Here is a 22,454-nt window from a genome sequence, read left to right as displayed (position 1 = left end):
AGCAATAAGGGTGAACATGACGATTATTTGTGTGTTGTGACTCCCCCCAAAAAAGTAATAAAAAAATATGTCATTATTTTTAATTTTTATTTAGTTTTTCCTTGTTTTTATTCAGTTAGTTTTGGTTAGTTCATAGTTAATTTTTTTTTAGTTTTTTTAGTCTTAGTATTAATTTGAGTTTTTTTAATGTATTGATTATTTGTTGTGTGAAACCTGAAGCTCCTGTATCATATAACTTGACAAAGATAAAAACAAAGGACAAAGTTATATATTATATTAATTATAGCTTGTTGGAGTTGAGTCATACAATCCTTCAAGCTCGTTTTAGTTTTTTAAACAGAAAATATAGTTTCAGTTAATTATGTTTTCCCCCACTTTCGTTTTTATTGTATTTAGTTAAATAAATTGTTTTTTTCCCATTTATTCCATTCGTTTTCTTTAACTATAATAGCGTTGATGCGTGTATTCTGCTCAACTATGACATAGACAAAATACAGTGGCTCACTTTTATTTATGTATTTTTGTTCTTGTTTGAGTGACAATGGAAGTAAAGGAAGCATTTCTTTGTTTCATAATAATAATAATAATAATAAAGACAAAAATAATGCACTTCTTAAGTCATCCTACCTAAACCACGTGTTAAGATTTGCGATACTGAGGTTAGCTTGTTGTTTATGTCACTATAGATGACATCAGGTTCAACAATCCTGAAGCAATGCAGAAGCGATTTTTATCACAATCGTTCATTCGGTGAAACTTATTGTCAGTCAAGAACCACAAGAAAGTAAACCAAATAAGCTCAAAACACCTTACTGCAGGATGTTTCAGTTCATTAACGTCTTCCAAGGTGCTATCATGATTTCCAACTTTGCAGTCTGTTGTCTGCTTCCGTGAGTGTGCGCAGGTGTGTGTGTGTGTGTGTGTGTGTGTGTGTGTGTGTGTGCTCTATTCACGCTGGTCCCTCCCACTCAAATCAGAGCAAGGGAGTAAAAAAGCGCTCCGGTCTCTGATTGGCTTCCGGCATTACTCCAATCACTGCTGAACTCATTTCAACTTCGCATTGTGAGCTGGAGACAGCACGACCGGGGCTGGATCTGCTCCTCTTGCTATTGGAGCTACTTCCATTGATACTCTAAATGAACCTTTGGGCCCTTTTCTTCATGGGATGGTAATGCTGCTTCGGAAAAGCGCGACGTTCTGAATGAGGATGACCACACTTGTGAGGAAGGGCCAACAGGTGCGTCGGTTCCTGCCGCTGTTGCTGCTGCCCTGCTTAGTTCTGCCACTCTGCAGTGCTCAGACACAAGGAGGTAAGGTAGCACACACACGTACACACACACACACACACACACGCATGCATGCGCAGAAATGGTCAGCAGATGACCATTGACCATGATTTTTGTCTTTTCTTAGCTTTGTGCTGTGATCTAGAAAAAAGAAAAACACCTGTCCGACCTCACAATCACCAACCTGCTCCACAAATTTCAAAACCTGTTTGCAATGAGTCACCTGCACCTCTCCCACGACTCTGTGGGGCGACGCTTATCTCACCTGTCATTCTTTCAAGGTTCTGGAACGCGCTTCGAGTTGCTCAACTCATTTCAACACACTCGGGAAAAAAGAAACCCACATATAGTAGTCTTAAATGTTAATTTTACTTTGCACACATTTGGAATGAAAATTAATTGTAATGTTATTAATGCGTAATAATATGAGTAATGGGTCAGGTAACCGCTAGTTACCGGTAGGTTGAGATAGATAAAAGGAAAGAAAGAAAAATCTATCTAGTCTTTTGTTTATATTATTCCTGTTCAATATTTTTTTCTGGGCTATAAGGCGCACCTGCATATACTAAAAAAAAACATGATATACAAGCCATACCAGGCTATAAGCCGCAGTTTTCTATGTTGAAAAAAATGTGTTGTTTACTGCGTGTAAAAAACGATTTTGTACTGTGAATGCACATAAAGGAACATAAACAGATTGTTAAAACAGTGCCTTTTAACATGGCAACAAATTTGCTAATTAAAACACAACAGACCAAAGAGAGAAAAAAAAAGAAAAACATTCATTTAGCGTATTTTCTGAACTATAGAGCGCCGATACCGGTGAAAGAAAAATCCGCAGAAAAGCCGCATTGTTGTACTAGCCGCATGGTCCAAAATCTCGGAAAAAAGTAGCCGCTCATAGTTCGGAAAATCTGTAATTCTTAAATATATTTTCTATAACACATTTTTTCTATATCCTAAATAAATGAACCAACATTTATAGAATGCGTAGTACAGAACAAGAAATCATATTATAAAAACTATTCGAGCTATAAGAAAGAAAGAAAACCTTGATACTATATATCAAGATGAAGATCTAAATCCGATCAACTCTGCCTTTAATGTACTTGGAGCAACTTTGCGTGAAATATATAAATATTTATTTCTCACTTGACACTTTTGAACTTACTGTAACTCGCTTCACAAAGAACAATACAACGAAACCAAATAGCACAAATGTGACATTGTATTACACTGAATCGAGCCAGAGGAAATGCACGCCATCACGCCAGCGTCACTGAAAGCGTTGTTGTGATTTGAATGCAAGAGAGACTCTGTGACCTTTGACCCCACCTACTTGCTACTGTCACCTGCTGCTTCAGACACGGATGGCGTCTGGGACTGACAAAAACATAATCACATCATCAGTCAGTAGCAGATGATGTTCAAATGTCACGGAACAGCAACGACACGATTTGCATGCGACCGCTCCTTACACGTTGAGAAAACAAAAACAACAACAACAGAGGAATTTGCACAATTTAAATACATCTGAAGGTTAAAGTCGTTGAGGTCACTGCTTTCTTGGCCTGTTGTTAAAATGGAATGCAGTAAACAGGTCGGCTGTGAAAGAGCTTTTTTTTTTTTAACCTGTTTATGAAACTAGCAACAGCACGGCAGTTAGTCTGTTATCTGTTTACGAGAAGGCTCAAGTCATTCATTGCATTTCTCATATCTTGCTTTATGATCACGATGACCTAGTGGTGCGCGGGTGTGCCACACAATTCGGAGGTCCTGGCTTTTAATCTCAGCTCAGACGGATTTTTCCCTGTTCGGCAAATCGAAGACTCTAAATTGTTCATAACTGCGAATGGTCGTTCGTTTGTATGTGCCCAGTGATCGCTTGGCGACCAGTCCAGGGTGTACGCTGCCTGTCGCCCCAAAGTCGCCTGCGACAGGCTCCAGCTCACCTGCATTTCGAATGAGGATAATCACTGAAGAAAATGAATGGATTCATGCTCTATGAGCAAGGTTATTATAGTTAACAAAAATTAAAGTAGAAGTAAAACAAAAATTGGAAACAAACATTTTCCTCAATTAAATAAAATGGCAACGAGAGTGCTTGGCTTAAAACAAATCTAAAATAAAACTAACTGAAACTACATTTTAGATTTATAAAACTAACTACATAAAATTAATATTAGTGGAAATGAACTTTATTTTTCACACACAAATCCCCAAATCTGTGTCTGTGACGGAAAAAACAATTCTCATCCCATCCTGCTCCCGTTCAAATTGCCTCACACTCCTGTTCCACTCCCACTTTGGAGGTCAGCTCATGGACTCTCCTGCTCCTGTCTAATCCCGGGATTTTTTTTTCATCCTGTACTGTCCTAATTAACTCATTCACTACCAGCACAGTTAAAAAAAAATGCATCTTTGACGTCTTTAGCCGTCAATGGCAGTAATTAAAGGTAAAATTGACTTCCATCTCGTGGAAATTCCGTGGCATTCCCGAAAAAATGTCAACCTTCACTGAGGACTTTAATCAAATCAATGGTAGAGGTAACAAATTATTTGGTTGAGTAAATGCGTGTGTAAGCCTGAGTTAGACATGCAAATCTCCATCGACTGCTGCTTGAAAATGAGTTCCTCCAGTGGGAATGGAATGTACAACTGCCTCACATTAGCAGATTGTATTTGTGTGTCCTTTTATTCTCCGTTCCAAGGAAGTGTACTGAGTTAGGTGCAGTTAATTGTAGCATGCTTGAGTTCCCACACGTCACCAACGTTACACGCATATTTCTGAACGACAAAACAGTACACGGGGCGGAATAATAGTTTTGTTAAGAAATTTGCATGACATTGGACCAAACTTGCGTAAAGTTTGGATTTGTTGCATAGCTGTGAGACAAACAAATTCTCATTTTCCTTTGTCTGCGATCTTTGGCTTTGTGTGTTACGGAATTGTGGACTTTACAGCATGTGAGGTAAACACATAGGCACATTGTGGAAAATGCAGCAGGTTACGACGATTTCCACTCTCCACGTTGCCTTTGTAGTCTTCGCTGTTGAGTTAACTGGCAAATGACGCGTTGTCGTACGTTGCCATGCTGCACAACACTCGGCAAACAAATCGGCTGTAGTGTATTGAACTGACGTCCTTCGTGCACGGGTGTCAAATTCAAGGCATGGCATGATTTCATGGTGACCAATGAGAAAAAGTTAAATCATCAATTCAACTGTAATGTTATTTGAGAACATTTATTGTGCAGACCTCAAATCTCAGGACTTGATTGTGAAAACAAAAAACTTCTTGGCTGTAATTCATTTCCGGGTCTATTGAGTGAGTATCTTATCTCCCCGGAGTCAAGATAATGATTAATTTTCCTTTTTTGTTGTTCAAAGTTGGATGTTTTGCACTTTAACACAACCGTGAAAAGTGCATCAAACATGCTAGCCTTGTTAGCCTTAGCTTATATTAGCAGTTAGCATGGCTTCTTTGTCTTTCCCCGTTTGGGTTAGGGTAAGTGTTGTGTTCATTCCATCAAAGATTTTTGGGACCGTCATCGCAGTTCAGAAAAACTTTACAATCTGAGTTTTGCTATTCAGTGAGTTTTAATGAAGCGCAAAACGTAAATTCTGACTTGCAAACTTGACTTGAGGCACTTTAGCATGACAGGAGGTCCTTAGTTTACAATGGAGTTCTGTTCTTCTGGTTAGCTAACCTGGATTTGTACGAGCATGTAGTCTATTTATAACATAATATCATTCATTTCCAGGAAATAATTGGATAAAAACACTTCTAGTCCGTAAATATAAAACAATGAGATGCAAAACAACGCGGGGGCGTTTCTTACACACCTCGTAGATTATATTGTGTCTATTTGGAGATTTGAAGTCAAGCAAAGGCTACCGTACATTATTTCACTTCAAGAATGATTCATTAAAACAGTTTGCTGTCGTTCCTGTTGCCAAAGTTTGAGCATCTTCCCACTGTCAGCATTAATTGACTCGCTATAATTACAATTCCTGATCATCGCTGACAATTTGTTTTTGTTTGTGCACACCGAGGCACGAAACGACACCTGCGCTCAGGTGTGTGTGCATGTGAGCTTGCTCATCAAGCAGTAATCTGTCGTCTGCGTGCCAAGTTTCTGTTTACCCCGCTCATTGTTTCAAGCGCTCACCTCCTCCATTATGTAGCCCAACTCCTTCCTGCTTTTCTCGCAAAACTGAAATCTTGCTAACGACAATGCGTAAACCCGATCTGCGTTGTTAGTTTACAGTGCAGCTCCGAGGACAATGACACCCGTTTTTTTTGGGGCCGTTCAACGACCTACAAAGTTTAGTGATGGTATGATCCAACACACAGTCGAGTGTCAGCGCAGACGCACAGAGGTCGACTGTGCGACACTGAAGCGCTTCAATTTCTTCATCTTTCAAAAAGGACGCCATTGTTTATCTGTGTGCATGTTGACTCTAATCCCTCCGCCTCGTTCCTTTTTTTTTTTTTTCCTCGCCTGCGATCCATCTGCCGGCACTGAAAGTCGTCCTTTGATAGAAAACCCACTCAGCCTGTTGACATTCTCGTCAGGGGGGTCCGCCCCACTATTTGTGAAGCACTGTTCTAATCAAAGATATTCCGCTAGTAACCCATTTCTTGGTATCTTAACCTCATTAGTATAGGTAGTTTTGATCTCTTGTTGGATCATTTCTTGATTTGCTGGGTCAAATACTCAATACAATATGCTTGGTATCAATGACATTTGGGCCATCTCATCTAATTTGGGTTACTTTTGACCAAGCAGTTTTAAGAGTGTATTCATATTTCTGGTAACACTTAACTACTTCCCCTGGTGTGAAAAAAAAACAACCTAATAAATACTTGAAGACAAAGTAACTGGTTTTTTATCTTCAGAAAGAGGTCAGATAATTTGACATGGAGGAATGCAGCTACTTGAAGGTGGGTAACCAAGAGGTATAGTTTCAAACAATGGCTCAGATGCAGCAAGACAGACAATTGGTTCCTCAAGGGGGAAATGCATACAGTTGGTTTCACGCCTCCACCTTTCGTAATTGTTCTTGATCAGACAAACTGGAGTCGTTTTTGAATGATCTAATTAGACCCAAGCGGTGAGATTCATTTGTTGAGGCACAGGAACAAAATGGAATACATTGGTTATGCAATAAAACTTTCCATTACACTCTCTATGTTTACAAACTGGTATCTGTACTTTCTATTCCTTACTGCATCAAAACAGTCTCAATGTTTATTTTTAAACGTCTGCGGCACAATGTAAAAAGAAAAAAAAAGATGCTAAGCAAAGGAAGTGCATTTGCATTTTCACATAGTTAGAATTGAATCAGTTTATCTTTTGTAACCAGTCTTCTCTTTACCAGTATCTATTTGCCTTCTGCGTCAATTTGTCACCGTGCATTCTGAACATTCCATAACATGCATGTTTGCAGGTTGGCGTTCTCGAGTGTGACACAATATGCACTTGAAGCTATGTTCCATCCACGATAATAAAACCGATCGTTAAGAATTTGGGATAATTTGTGAAAACACACGCGTCTGCTATTCTTCCCTTGCAATATATTTTTTATTTTTAAAACTTATTTCCTGATGGCAACAAACGTCATCACTTCTTGACATGAACCGTTCAAGTAATTCAGTGGAACTCCCCGCAACTGTGGTGAACGCTGGGTCCTAGTGCCCCAACTTTACTTATTAATATTATCATGGCTAACATTATTTCTCGGAAAAATAAGCACATGTTTAGTGATTTGAGGTTAAAAAAATATTTCTGGCTTCATGTCTCTGTGACAACCTTTACAAAAAAATAAAATAAATGGACACATCGCAACTTTACGGACGCAAATGGCATGTACGGTATTCACACGGGGACGATCATTTTAATTAACATGTTTATTTCCTTGTTGCTCTAGTTTGACACGGATGGAATGTGTTTTTTTATTTGGTGTGTTATTTACCTTTTGGCAACCCCATGCCTGGAGGCTTTTTCTTATTTTAAAATGTCTTGAAGTCACCTTTACAGTCACCTTGGAGTCCAATAATTAGCCCAACACGGTCCATTTGTGCTGATTGGGCTCCTACTATTAAGTTGTTCTTTCAAAGCAATAATTCGAAAAAAAAAAAAAAGTGAACACGTGCTACAGGCTCAAACTGACTTTCTCATAAAAACTGTTGAGTCAATGTTTTAAATAACATTTTAATAGTATGTGTATAAAAATATGTTAAGTGTTTGACTTAAACAAAAAAAAAGTAAAACTACACATCCTTTCAATACACTTATCTGATATGCAGTGAAGCGCGAACAGTTCTTGCACCTCCTGCTGTTTTACGTGTCACACTGGCTCACTGAATCTTCTCAAGAAAATGTATTCACATTAACTGATGCCAAAGAGACCCCAAATTCTGAGTTTCCATCAGACTGTTAGTGTGCTCTGTGCTGCCTGACATTTGAATAGCAAAGCAGCCACGTGACGATGCTCAATGAATAAATGAACTCCCACCAGCACATAGGCAAGGCCTTGTGTTTTTTTTCTTCTTGTCAGAACCACACCCCGTATATACAGTCCTTGTTGCAGCAAATCCAGTCATACTGCACATGCATGTGCCTGTTCAAACATACTGGTCGCATCATTTCCGCGCTGTTTTTTTTTTTTTAATTTTTTTTTTTTAAGCATGGCAACTGACATTGGAGCAGCATTACAAAATAGCTCCCTGCTGAGAGGTTTTATGGCCATCAAATAGTATGTGTAATTAACAGTATACATGCCCATAAAGCTTCTAAAAATTGCTGCAGAATTGCAGAAGTAGCAGACAATGTTTTTGCTAGGTGACAATTTTGCATTGCGACTCCAATGTCAAGTAGTGAGCAATAAGCAAGGGAAGATATGCCTATAAAAAGGGCAAGGCCTACACCGTTAAAAGTCAATGGTGTCAAGTCTGCTCCTCTGTTGCTCTAGAACAGAAAATCCAAGCCTGTGACTTCAAGTACAACCGACAGTGACATTTTTTGGTCGTGGCCTGCTCCAATGGAATTGTACTGAACAATTTGATTTGACATTTGCCGTGTTTAGTAATCGTTATTCATTCCTCCCCAGTGGTAGTTTGTAGCGGCACCCAAAATGCTTTGAGCACGACGGGAAATTCGGAGATCCAGTACAGCTTGATGCGGGAGAGGTACACTGGCTGTGAGATCGTCATGGGCAACCTTGAGATCACCATGATGGAACACACCAGAGATTTCTCTTTCCTGCAGGTATGCCGTTGAAAATGAAAGACACAAATTGGACACATTATTAGGTACACCTGCACAAAACAATTGTGTCTGTAAACCAAAATAACATCTCCATATTTTAGGGATGTCAAAATTAATGCGTTAATCTGAGATGAATTTAAATTTTTTTTAAACACAATTGAATATTTTAACTCAGTTTTATTTATTTTAAAATAATTTTTCCATTTTGCAAAGCCAAATTCAAAAAATTTACCATATTAGCTGTACATCTTTGGTAGATGATGATTCTGGTTTAAATAAAAAATACAAAAATCATGTATATATATATATATATATATATATAAAATCTAGGTCTGTTTAAATCTTATTATTAAAATATAATAACTAATAACAAATGTGAAGTAGGCCACAAATGGCCCCCACGCCGGATGTTGGACACACCTGCTTTATTTTGTGCACATGCACCTAATATTGTGACCATGAATGTCAGTGAATGCCTCACTATTTAATTGCTTCAGAGTGTATTGCCAACCAAAGCCTCAAATATTTCTCGTTAAATCACCATGCAGTCCATCAGGGAGGTGACAGGCTACATCTTGTTTGCCATCAACGAGTTCAGCCGCTTGCCGCTGGACCACCTTCGTGTGATCAGGGGCACCACCTTGTACGAAGATCAGTACGCCTTGGCTGTGATGGTCAACTACCAGAAGGACGGCCAGCATGGACTGCAGGAACTGGGCCTGACGCACCTCACAGGTACACAAGAAAGTCATGTGGTTGTTAGGCGGGCAAACATATATATCGGCCATATATGGCGTTAATACAACGGCACAGTTCATATCGTTGGGTGTGCCGAATTATCTTTTCACGCAGAAAATGTTACAATGTTACAGTTTACATGTTTCAGTGCACTCAATCTGTCAATGTCATGTCACTTTTGAATCCTCAGCTCCCAGTGGTCCCTTTTTGTTTCTTTTTGTTTTGCCATGTTGTTAACAAATGAGCAATGGCCATTTCTTATTTTCAAGAGGTGGATATTTCAACACTTTCAGCATTGCTTGATCTTCCACAGAGGCAGTGGTTTCTTTCTGTACAGCTGGCAGATTTATACTGCCACATTTAACTGATTTGACAAAAAGTGATTTTTTTTTTAAACCTGCTGACTCCCGCTTTAAGTGTATATGAGCTCATTTATTTTTATTTAAATTTTTATTTTTATAATTATTTTTATTTTTATAATTATTTTTATAATTATTTTTAGAATTATTTTTAGAATTATTTTTATTTTTAGAATTATTTTTAGAATTATTTTTAGAATTATTTTTAGAATTATTTTTATTTTTAGAATTATTTTTATTATTTTGAATGTGTATGTTAGAAAGTACGGCATGTATTGTGTATGATAGTCTGTGTGTTTGAATGTATATTTTATAGTGTATATATTTTAGTGGTTGAGTTTAAGTAAATGCATTAAGAATAAGTTTGGGAGTGTGCAGTCCATTTTCAAGTCTATTTTTTTGAGTTCATATATTAGGGAATTTACGGTATAGTGTAGGCCGATAGTAAATGTGAGAGTCTTTCAGTGTATATGTTTGAGTATATCCGTTAAAATATAGTATGTTTAAGTGTGGGCGGCTGCACAGATAAAAGGCAGCTTGTTGGAGCTCCCACGCTGCCACGCCTTCAGCATACCTGTCGTTGAACAGCTCTAGTGCATGTGTGCATATTGTATTTAGTGAAGTCACAGCAATACCTCGTGTAATCCTTTCAACTGCCAGAAAAACATGAGCCCTTGTGCATGATAGTGTGTTTTCCAGTGCTGCAATATCTAATAATAATGAGTCACGGGACATGTTGCGACTCGTTAGTTGGGTCTCATCATTTACATGCAATGTTGGCCTCCCACAGAGATCCTGGAGGGCGGAGTCAAGATTATTCAAAATAAGTACCTGAGCTACGCCCCGCAGGTCATCTGGCAGGACATCATAAAGGACGGGACAGCGCCTATTATATTGGAGGACAATGGACCTAAAAGTGAGTGAAAAATACACCCAAATCCAATCATCTGATGTTTAGAAGCGGTTTGTCATGAGGGTTAAAAAAAAAAGAAATAAAAAATGATGTGATGATGCCGACAGAAAAGTCTGTTTGGTTGACTTCCTTAAAAAAAGTATATCTTTAAACGAGAAAAAATAACTTCAGCTACAGTGGCTATAAAAAGTCTACACACCCCTGTTCCAATTCTTTTATTATATAAAAAAAAGTGAGCTCAAGATAAAAGGTTCCCCAACTGAACATCTGAAATGTATTTGGTATTAATTATTATTAGAGGCTCTTTAAATACTGGTAGGCGTGTGCTCACTCCCATTAAATGTGATTGGTTAATTATGAACACACCCACAGCTCCGTTTTAAAAGGGTGTGCAAGCTATTACCCCCCCATTACTTTTTTTTTTTCAGTTGACTTGTAAAGGTCAAATCAATAGTGAAAAGTCATATGAAATGATCTTTGAAATCTTGATCAATTTTTTTTTTATCTTAAGGATGGGGCATTTGAACAGGGGTGTGTACACTTTTTATACCTGCTGTATGTCAAAGAAAATGCAGTTTTGTTAACCATGGCACATACTTTTGCCACATGCACATAAAGCGAGTACTCCAAACTGCAGCATTGTGAGCAATTTGAATTCAGCCCAAATCTCTGACTTGAAATACGACAACGGCTTTTGAATGAATTTCAACCGATATGATCTCAGAAATATCGCTAAATGTGCCTTATAGTGACAAATGAGCTTCTGAAGGTTTCAATCCCCCCGTGTATGTGTCAGAGTCTTGCAGTGAAGCTTGTGAGGACGTTCCATGTTGGGGTCCCGGAAACGACACGTGTCAGATCTGTGAGTGACGCGGCCGTCCCGTTACTTTATGTCTGCTTGTTTAACTGACGTGTGGTCTCAAATGTGCTCCAGTGACAAAGACGGTGTGCGCTCCCCAGTGCAATGGCCGCTGTTTCGGTAGGAACCCAAGTGAGTGTTGTCACAACGAGTGTGCCGGAGGCTGCACTGGACCCCTCGACACAGACTGCTTTGTAAGTCGTGATGGTCAATGTCAAAAACTTTTATTGCCTGTTTATTGGTCTGTTAAATAATAATCTTCAAGAAGGATTTTGAGCGCCTTAGTTGAGGATATAGAAGAATTCTCACAAAGTCACACTTTTTAGTTGAACATATTTGCAGCCCAAGGTGATTGTGTCGCACGACTGGGCACCCAAATGACTAATTACTGTCACTAATAATCTGTCCCATTTTGCAGGCTTGCAGAAACTTCAACAACTCGGGTTCTTGCGTCCCTCAGTGTCCTCAGACGGTCATCTACAACAAGCACACCTTCAAACTGGAGCCCAACCCCGATGCCAAGTACCAGTATGGCTCCATCTGTGTGTCCCAGTGTCCCAGTGAGTCTCAATCTATCAAAGTTATATTGCCGTTTGTGTCTCTTAAATGACATGCATTTTTTTTTTTCATAGCAAACTTTGTAGTGGATGGAAGCTCGTGTGTGAGCAATTGTCCCACGCATAAAATGGAGGTGGAGAAAAACGGGGTGAAAAGGTGCGAGCCCTGTGGAGGCCTCTGTCCTAAAGGTATGCAAAGTACTTTATGTGATAGCCCAGGAGTCAGTCAATGACTCGGATATAAAAACCACTTGGAATTTTGCAATTAAAGGCGTCATGTTATACTTATTGAATGTTTGATTACAAGAACTGAACCACAAAATCTTTTTTTTTTTTAAATGTATTTATTTATGTTTTTTATGTAATGCTCACGTTTGAGTGATAATGTCATTAATCATTCACGTCATTCATTAATTCACGTGGCCCACCAAGCATTTACATTGTCACAAATCCATTTGTTGCATTCATTTTGCCCTTTCCCTGCTGCTAAATCTGTTCAATTTAGATATTTATTTACATCTCCTGTTACATTCTCAACATGTATTTTTTTATAGTACATGATCACATTAAATAATTGGTCAACAAAAGTGTACATTTATCAAATTCATTAATTACACATTAATAATCAAGCACAATAAAATAATGATTTTATTATTAAACTTAACTTAAAAACTATTGACAAAATTAGTAAAATAACCATTTTTTTCAATTGTTGATAATCAATAAAATAAATTTGTGTTTTTATTATTTTATTATTAAAATAAAGTTTTTAAACTTTTTTTTTTTTATAATATGGCCGTTTCATCCGTTTTAATAATCAAATGTGGCCAAAAAGGTTTGCAGAGTCCAGGTTTCAAATTATTTTAATTATTGTGGATGAAATCAGCAATAGTTTGTAGAACTGCACTATATCACACTGAGAAGTGTTTCTAATATTTGGGTTACCTCCAGGACAACATATTAGAAAGAGCCACCGGTCAAACGTTGAGGAACAAGTTGCTTTCATTTGTCATGCCTTTGTTTTAAGACTTTGCAGAATAAAGCAGCAGAATTGTAAGTGTCTTGTGCATTAGTTCCCTAAAAATGCAATCCTAAATTGAAATTGTTCCTTGCAGCTTGCCGCGGTACAGGAACTCAGAACCGACAGACGGTGGACGCTCTGAACATTGACAGTTTCATTAACTGCACCAAAATTCAGGGCAGTCTTCACTTCCTGGTGACCGGCATCCATGGGTAACCAGACTCTCGGCGCAAATGTTTGTGTCTTGGCCATCTTTGTGATTTGAAATGACATTTGTGTCTATTCTGCCAATAAAAGTGACGATTACAACAACATCCCAGCTCTTGATCCAGAGAAACTGAAGATTTTCAACACAGTGCGAGAGATTACAGGTTTGTGTGTGTTCAGATCTTAGTTTTTTTTTTTTTTTTTTTTTCCCAGCGATTGTGTTCGATCTGACCACTGAACACCCACGACATGTAATATTTTTAGACATCCTCAGTATCCAGTCTTGGCCTGAAAACATGACTGACCTATCAGTCTTCTCCAACCTGCAAACTATTCAAGGCAGAACACTTTACAGGTGGTTTTTTTTTCTTAAGCACTGTTTTTATTATGAATTAACAATAACCGTAAAATCAAGTCACATTCTAATCAAATTGTTTCTTCTTTTTATCCCATTCCTTTCAAACCATTTAGAGGAGTGAGCTCCAGAAGGTAATATTTTTATGTGTCCATCGTTTTCTACTTCATAATCTCATTTGGAACTTTCAGTTGGTGGTGGATTTTTTTTCCCTCATGTTTTTTCAAGTGTCAAACATTTTAAATTTAAACCATGCATTGTTTCCCCCTCCCTTACATCAAGTTGTCTTTATTTTTCAGGGGCTACTCTCTGCTGGTGATGAAGATCCCATCCTTGACCTCTCTGGGCTTACGCTCGCTTCAAAGAATAAATGACGGAAGCATCTACATCACAGGAAACAAGAAGCTGTGCTACCATGACACTGTCAACTGGACGCGCATCTTGAACAGCAGTTCGCGCCCGCAGCGACGCCAAAAGTACATCGATATCAAGGAAAATCGGCCTAGAAATGAGTGCGGTGAGTTGGTTTCTGTCAGGGTTACGCAAAATATGGTTCTGGGGCCAGGTATGGCCCCCTATGTTCTTTAAACCGGCCCACAGAATATAATATTTACATTATTAACAAGTAATTAATTAAGATGGTTTAATCAATTAATTATATTATTTTGTTTCCTTAAAATTAATATTTTTTATATTCCTTTTATTTTCTTATTCATTTTAGAACACTATTGGATATTTATCTAGGAGATTTTTGATTTTCTCAATTTCCTTGTGTGAATGAATGAATGAATCAATCAGTTAATCCAATTATTCTCATTGAATAATTGGTTCACGGATTTATTGTGAAAAAAAAAATTACATTTGAATGCGCCAATTCTGAAATGTGTTTTATTAATCTTAATCCGAGTGCACCCCAGTGGCACATGATGCACTTTCAATGGCATTTACTGTATGTCCGTTTGTGTTTCTGTGTAGTTGAGATAGGCCACGTGTGCGATCCCTTGTGCTCCTCGGAGGGCTGTTGGGGTCCGGGCCCGGATCAATGTCTCTCCTGCAAAAAGTACAGCAGAGGAGGAACTTGTGTGCCGGACTGCATGTTCTTGACCGGGTCAGTTTTCATTCTTGTTTGTTGAGTTCCTGCCGACCTGACGTCGCACCTTTTATTTTTTTATGTGTGGTCTGTGGAAATATTTTAAAAGATGATTTGCATTCGGATGCAGGCAGACTCGCGAGTTTGCAGATCCATCAGGTGAATGTATGCCCTGCCACTCTGAGTGTAAAGTCCAGGAGGGAAAGGAGACCTGCACAGGCCTGGTAAAAATGCTCACAAAAAAATCTCAAAGTGTGATGTCCAGAGTTCCTCTTGTGGCACAAGAATGAATCACGAATCATATTTTCAAAATGTGCATAATGTTACCCCGGCTTCAGCCATTTTTTTTTTCCAGTTTACTATCTTTCTGCTTTACTTTTCATTTCCATTTGCTCTTTTAGAACTATTTGTTTTAAAACATCGATTTAGGTGTCATCTTTATCTAACTTTCATGTGCCATTCAATTTATTTTTCTATTTAAGTCATTTTCAGACTGAGTCCATCCATTGGCTTCTATGTGCAGGGAGCAGATGAGTGTGTAGCCTGTGCCAACCGGCAGGATGGCCCGCATTGTGTCTCCTCATGTCCGGAAGGTGTGATGGGAGGCGAGGGGATCATCTTTAAGTACCCGAACAAGCAAGGCCGTTGTGAACCGTGTCACATCAACTGCACTCAAGGGTAAGGCAAACCTCGGGGACTGTTTGAACTCTCTTGTCTTTTCTGCATTTTGTTGAAATATAATTACTCGCTAGGTGCTTTGGGCCAGGAACTGGAGGCTGTGTCGAAGCTTCCAGATACCTTTCTGGGTAGGGTTCACCTCTCCTTCAGCAGCATGTGCCTTCATGTGTTGAGTTTCTTCAATGGTGAATCTCTTTTTTTTCTAATTTTGTGTTTCTAGACAAGCAACCACAGGCATTGTACTTGGAGTTATTGCCCTTCTGTTTGCCAGCTTTTCTGTATTCGTGTTGAGCGTTTTGTACCGCAGAGGCCTCGCCATCCGCCGCAAGCGAGCTATGAGGAGATATATGGCCAATGGAGGGGTGAGTCTTTTGTTTGAGTTAGTGAATGGCTCTCTTCACCTGATGGGTTGATTATTCTGGCATTTAAGAATATATTGGCTTAATAATCGTTCGTCCGTCACTCCAAATGGATCATCTTCAAATTTTGTTTGAAACTATTCTTAATATCTCAATAGAAGCCAAAAATTATACATTACTCACAAAAAGTTTGGGATTTTCAGGAGGCAATTTCAGGATCAACCTGAAATGCATTGGTGGTGAACTTAATTTGACCTTCTCTAAATGTTTGAAAGCACATGTCCGTCCGGTCACTGTTTCGGGATCTTTTTTTTTCTGTTTTCTAATAAGAAGTTGAGCGGCAAAATTGTCAACTGGCGGTCGATCTATAAATGGACGAGTACATCTCTTGTTTCAATTAGAATTGGTAGTGAAACAGTTCTCAACCATACTCGGTGATTTTCAGTGTGTTACGTGGGCTCCCTCTAGTGGTAAGCGAAGAAACTTTACATTGACAGAAACTTCAAATGGCTTCAACTTAATAATCACTTTTAAATGCTTTCAAACATTTATTCAGCCACGATTTATTATTAATTTTTTTTTATGTCAGTACATTTTTAATCACTATAAAAGTGCAGTTTTTATTTCTATTTTAGTATTTTTAAAGTATTTTTTAAAGAAGTATTTGAGGACATCTAGTGGTATTTAGAACATATTTAGGAATATTCTGCAGATTTAAGAATATTTAGGTAACTTGTGAACATCAAATTGTGCGAAAATTATCAAAACATTGAACAGTTAGACATCAAAGATTTAGAAAAAGTCAAATTGTGTTGACTTTAATGTTTAGAGAGAAATCAAATCTGAAAACCAAATATTCATAAATTAGTGGGGGTTTTTTACGCCCTTATTTTTTTTGTGTGTGTTTGTTTTTTAATAAACAACTGGAGGATGTCCAGTGGGATCCATTGGGTTCATTTCCAACTAAGCCCTTCCAGGTTTAAAAACAAAATTTGTGTGCTCTCAGGGTTTTGAGCCGCTAGATCCTGGTGAGAAGGGTCCCAAAGTCCACGCTCGGATCTTGAAGCCCTCTGAGCTGCGTAAGATCAAACTGCTGGGTAACGGCGCATTTGGATCAGTTCATAAGGTAGTGAAGATTGTGCCAATGCAAACAACATTCTCCCACACTCGCTATTGATTAAAAGTCTTCTCTGCATTTCACAGGGCATTTGGATACCCGAAGGAGACACAGTCAAGCTTCCAGTGGCCATAAAAACGATTCATGATCGCAGTGGTCGACAGACATTCTTCGAAATGACAGATGTGAGAAGGCGAAAATTCGATTATTTCTGTGGAAATTCCAAGTCAATGTTGAGGACAAAAATGTTGGGAAAATGATCTTAGGAGAGAGATATAAAGAAACAAAAAAATAATGACAACATTTTGAAAAATGCTGTTATTTGTTTTTTATTAGCGAACTGAAAAACTCAATTAACTCATTCACTAGCAGCCGAGTTAAAAAAAAAAAAGGAAAAAAAAAAGGATCTTTGACGTCTTTAGCCGTCATTGGCAGTAAATGAGTTAATTCAGAGCCTATATTTTTGGAAACATTTTGGCCTAGGAAGGCGATTGCTGTTCTGTTCTAATCAAACCCGAATGGTCATTGCAAATATAAGTCTTAATGTGCTGTCAGTAAGAGTGATGAGTTTTCAATGTCGACCGCAGCACATGATGGTGATGGGAAGCTTGGACCACATCAACGTCGTCAGGATCCTCGGTATCTGTCCCGGCGCCGACCTGCAGCTCATCAGCCAGCTCAACAACCAAGGCTCCCTGCTGGAGCACGTCAAGAACAACAAGAACAAGCTCAGTCCGCAGAGGCTCCTCAACTGGTGTGTCCAGATCGCTAAGGTAAAAATCAAGCGGCCTCGTTCGCAAAACTCGGCAGGGTAGTGTATTCCATTCACTGTATTCTCCTCGACTCAGGGGATGTATTACCTGGAGGAGAACAGGATGGTCCACAGGAACTTGGCTGCCAGAAATGTGCTGTTGAAGAATAATTACACCGCTCAGATCGCCGACTACGGCATCGCCGACCTCTACCCTGATGACAAAAAGTACTTTTACAATGATGTCAAGGTTCGTATGCTGGCTGAAACATTGATTTTGCGATAATTACATTAAATGTGCGTTAACTGTATTAATTGAATGCTTTTAAATTTGTATTTAGACACCAATCAAGTGGATGGCCTTGGAGAGCATCCTGTTTCGCAGATACACGCATCAAAGTGATGTCTGGAGTTATGGTGAGTCATGTTTTCATTGCCATTTGCTGTATCAATACAAATTGGACGAGATTTGACTATTTGCATTTTAGAGTGAGGGAATGTTCAATTGGGACTCATATTGCAAGAGCAAAAATATATCCTACAAAATGTGTTGAAAGTTGTTGAGAGCAGCTGCGCTGTGCTTTTTGATGCCTCGTTAAATCTTTGTCATTCATTGGTAGGCGTAACAATCTGGGAGATGATGTCACACGGAATGGAGCCGTACTCAACCATGCGCCCGCAGGAAGTTCCAGATCTGTTGGAAAAGGGCGAGCGTCTGTCCCAGCCCCCTATTTGCACGATTGATGTGTACATGGTCATGGTCAAGTGTGAGTTCATGATTTTCAACTTTTGTTTCGGCTCATATCGAATCAAAAAAAGGTTTGAACTGCAGTTTGGATTCTGTGAAATGTGACAATTTACAGGTTGGATGATTGACGAAAACGTCCGTCCCACATTCAAAGAGCTCGCCAATGAATTTACCAGAATGGCGCGAGATCCTCCTCGCTACCTGGTCATAAAGGTGGGACAAAACACTCGTCTGTGTTGGGAAACCCAGGACCAGCACACAAGGTGTTATTTATTTGTAATCTATGCGTCAACAGGAGGACTGCAGCCAGCCTGACGGACCCCATGATGAGTTAACCCAACGTAGTGCAGACCTAGATGACCTGGAGGACCCGGACTTTGAGCTGGAGGACCAGTCGGAGGAAATATCAATAGACGACCTGAACCCGCCCTCCCACTACCTGTCTCCCTCGAAGTCTAGGAGCTTCAGTGGCCTCTCCCGGCTGGACTCTCACAGGGTAATTGCCCAACTATTTTGAAAAGAAAGGGCATTCGGATAGTCATTGTGCTTTTGTATTTTTTATTATCAAACATGTTTAAATACAATTCAGTGTACCTCTTATTTTTAAATAAGATTAAGGCGTGACTTTCCGGACACCTTGCACATATTCTAATGTACCTACCTGTATCTAAATCCAACTTCTGTCTGTTTAGGTGGTTCTGAGTTCACCAGGTGGTGCCGGTTATCTGCCGATGACATCAGGTGTAGACAACACGGGACAGGTATGAGTATTTGCTTTTGAGCACTTTTGTCATTACTAAACCCGCCATTACAAGGTCGATTAATTACTATAGAAACACAGTTTACCAACCGTCACTGAGCCAAGGCACATCCTGTATACTGTATATGCGTTAAAAAAATGTCACGGCACACTGCTGTGGCTTTTTAATTGAAAACAAAGCTGGGAGCCATTTCTTGTTCTGTTGTATGAATGGCAGCAGGTGGAAACATTAATTGCGCTACCGCCCTCTATTGGAAAAGACATTTAATCGCGAGTTTTTCTGTGGAGCTGGCATAAATAGATGAAAGATGAATTATTTCCATCCATCTATTATCTGAACCGCTTCTCCTCATGAGGGTCGCAGTGGTGCTGGAGCCTATCCCAGCTATCTTCGGGCAGTAGGCGGGGGGACACGCTGAACTGGTTGCCAGCCAATCGCAGGGCACACAGAGACGAACAACCATCCGCGCTCACACTCGTACCTTGGGGCAATTTAGTGTGTACAATCGTCCTGCCATGCATGTTTTTGGAATGTGGGAGGAAACTGGAGAAAACCCACGGCCTCTGCACAGTGAGGACATCGTGCTAACCAGTCCCCCACCGTGCTGCCGATAAATTATTTGTATGAAATAAATAATAATTTTCCAATCTATTAAGGGAAAGATCTGAATACTACGATACCGCAGCGCAGTGGATGCCTGCTAATTAAGAATCTTACAAACATCTATAACTCCAATCATGAAAATAAAAATGTGGTTAAATACCTGAGTACAGTCGCAAAGCTGAGCATGACCTTGGAAGTATTACCACTAAACATGAAAAGTATAAGATTTACATGCTAAAAGCTGTCCAATGACCTTCCAATATTGCATTGTTTATTTCAGGCTCCATTTCTATCACGTTCCCGACTCAACTCTGCTCGCACTGTGTCCGAGAGTTCGGACCGCACCGCCACCGAGCTGGAGATGATCGAGGACCTCTCTCTGACCGGGAGCCCAAAACGTGGGCGTCATCGGCAGGACAGCGCCTACATGTCCCAGAGAGACAGCTTGTCTGGTGGGCCGCCTGAGACGCCGTCCCCAGAGATGGATGAAGAGGACCAAAACGGTTATGTGCTGCCTGGAGACAGCCCGGAGAGAGGTGAGATATTTGGTAATAGAGTAGTCATAAAAGATGGCATTTTACAAAATGAACGATAAATTAATATTTTGAAATGCCATTTTAAGGGCGTGTTATATAACTTGAGGACCATAAATTGCATCAAATGAGAATTAAGCAATGTAGAAAATGGAGAGAGAGAGAGAAATTGTGACAAATTATATAACTGTCCCTCTTTCTCCCCCAGAAACATTGCTGTGCCCGTCTCGAGTCATCCCCGGCGGGATGGGCAAGTCGCACTCGTCCGGCCTATTGTACAGCTTGAGCAATGAGGAATACGAGTACATGAACAAGCAGCCACGTCTCTCGCCGCGAACCAACAGCCACCTCAAGGACACCGGTCAGTGGCTGAAAGCCAACAAGAAGCGACGGTCCTCCCTATCGTCGCAGGTGACGGCCAACTCGGGTGATGTCACGCCATCCATCAGGAACAATCACAGCTCCCAACAGCTCGCTTCTCAAGAGGTGAAATATGAATACATGGATATCAGGTGTAGTGAGAAGGATGACGATCCCCCGGCACATGACCCTCCTCCTCCTCCTTTTCCTCCACCCGCAGCTGTTGGGATGGAAAACGAAGAGGAGGACGAAGAGGAGTACGGGGAAGACAGTAATTATCATTACACTAACAGGCAGCCAAAGCTGAGACAAGCTCTTCGGGAAAACAAGGAGCTAAAGATCCAGAATAGGGACGAGGGCAAGCCTTATGAATACGAGGACATGGACTGCTTCACCGCCATGAAGCCTGCAGACGCAGCGGTGTACCAAAACATGCAAATAGGCGCCGAAGGTGAGACAAATGGTGCCACGGCCCGTCAGTTGGGCGTCGACCCTTTTGTAAAAGTGCGAGCTGGGGTTGAGGTTGGTGATCCCGTAAATGGGGACAGATCTTTTGACAATCCCGACTACTGGCACAGCAGGATGTTCCTCAAGCCTAAAGCAGTGCCCACATGAAGAAGGCTCAACTGCTCCTTGTTTATTTCTATTCATGAAGGACTTGATCGAATATTACATCAAAAGCTAAAATGTAGCCCACAATTGACAGAGAAATATTAATAACTATACACTATTGTATTGAGGATTGCAAGTGGGGCATTTTCACATATATGTGCACTGAAGAGAGAAAAAAACAACACATAACAAGCTATATCCAGTATTTTTGTTTACAGTTTGACATGAACAAATTTGTTTTTCTTTGTATATTTTCTACCTAAAATAAAACAAGTTTTTAATATGTTGTCTGGGTCATGTTACATTCATTTTAAATTTTAAACTATTCCTCAGGCGAACACAGTCCATCCGCTGCTTAAATGAAGGATTTCATTTCATACGGTAAAAATACAAATAATTGATGTAATGAATAAATCAATTCAAGGAAGGGGTTGAAGTAGTACTGTATGTATGTTTGTCGTTATTTAAAAATATAGTCAAAATGCAATGGAATTGTATTGACAATAGGTTACTTTTCTATCTATCTAAATGTGAAAAAAAAAATATATATATATATATTACAAATGACTCCCGACTTCAGAGTACCGTAAGTTGTTTATGTTTTTTATTTTTGGACTTAAATTCTGAACTGCAAATTGACTGTTCTGCCTTGAGTCAGAACTAAACCAAAGGCATTTTTTTTAAAATGATCTGTCTTTGGGATAATGGAAATTTTATGTGTCAAAAGTATGATAGTTGATTTCGGTATCAGTTACTACTCAAGAGACAATACTCGTAATGGCATTAGTTGGAAAAGTGGCATGAACGTCCCTAATTTGTTAATGTGTGTGCGTGTAAATTGCATATAAATGTTGAATTTAATTAACATTCTACGCAACGTGCCATCCCGTGGTTAAAATCGCTAATGGTGAACGCCCCCACAATATTTTTGAGTACGACAAAATCAATTGCTCGGAACTACTGTATGGTATGCACCACCATGGAATATGTTAAGTAGTTCACATCTGTTAACACAAACAAACGGAAGTTTAGAAAAAAAAAGGGGGGTTAATACACGGGTGGAGAAAATATAATTTTCCAAAAGAATGTCGCAGCGCAGGCTTTTCGCGGAGTCACGTACATAGTCAATTTCCTCGGAAATGTGCAGCCCGAGTTAAGTTTCGATTTGTAAAGTCACAATTTTGATTGACGCGCTGCTTGACCAACCACATGCGCTGTTCTGACTGCAAATCCACCAATCAGCGGTTTGACTTGATTCGTAGACGGAAACTGT

General features: G+C 39.5%; 1 protein-coding gene across 1 annotated transcript; it reads left to right on the top strand.

Moving 5' to 3' along the window:
- Positions 1 to 1,032: 1,032 nt before the first annotated feature.
- Positions 1,033 to 21,467, top strand: LOC148327252 (receptor tyrosine-protein kinase erbB-3-like). Its single transcript, XM_088308646.1, has 29 exons — positions 1,033 to 1,310; positions 8,403 to 8,560; positions 9,109 to 9,295; positions 10,448 to 10,573; positions 11,367 to 11,432; positions 11,505 to 11,623; positions 11,848 to 11,989; positions 12,062 to 12,175; positions 13,102 to 13,219; positions 13,305 to 13,378; positions 13,479 to 13,569; positions 13,686 to 13,703; positions 13,869 to 14,086; positions 14,545 to 14,677; positions 14,790 to 14,883; positions 15,183 to 15,337; positions 15,412 to 15,465; positions 15,558 to 15,699; positions 16,703 to 16,822; positions 16,900 to 16,998; positions 17,401 to 17,586; positions 17,662 to 17,814; positions 17,906 to 17,981; positions 18,185 to 18,331; positions 18,428 to 18,525; positions 18,608 to 18,808; positions 19,005 to 19,073; positions 19,957 to 20,212; positions 20,418 to 21,467. Exons 1-29 carry the CDS (start codon positions 1,202 to 1,204, stop codon positions 21,182 to 21,184), a joined length of 4,290 nt encoding a protein of 1,429 aa, XP_088164772.1. The 5' UTR covers positions 1,033 to 1,201; the 3' UTR covers positions 21,185 to 21,467.
- Positions 21,468 to 22,454: the final 987 nt, after the last annotated feature.

Source organism: Idiotropiscis lumnitzeri, chromosome 11 (assembly GCF_059441095.1).
Source record: "Idiotropiscis lumnitzeri isolate Australia: NSW breed Sydney's pygmy pipehorse chromosome 11, RoL_Ilum_1.0, whole genome shotgun sequence".
NCBI lineage: Eukaryota > Metazoa > Chordata > Actinopteri > Syngnathiformes > Syngnathidae > Idiotropiscis > Idiotropiscis lumnitzeri.
This window is presented reverse-complemented; position numbering and strand designations above follow the sequence as displayed.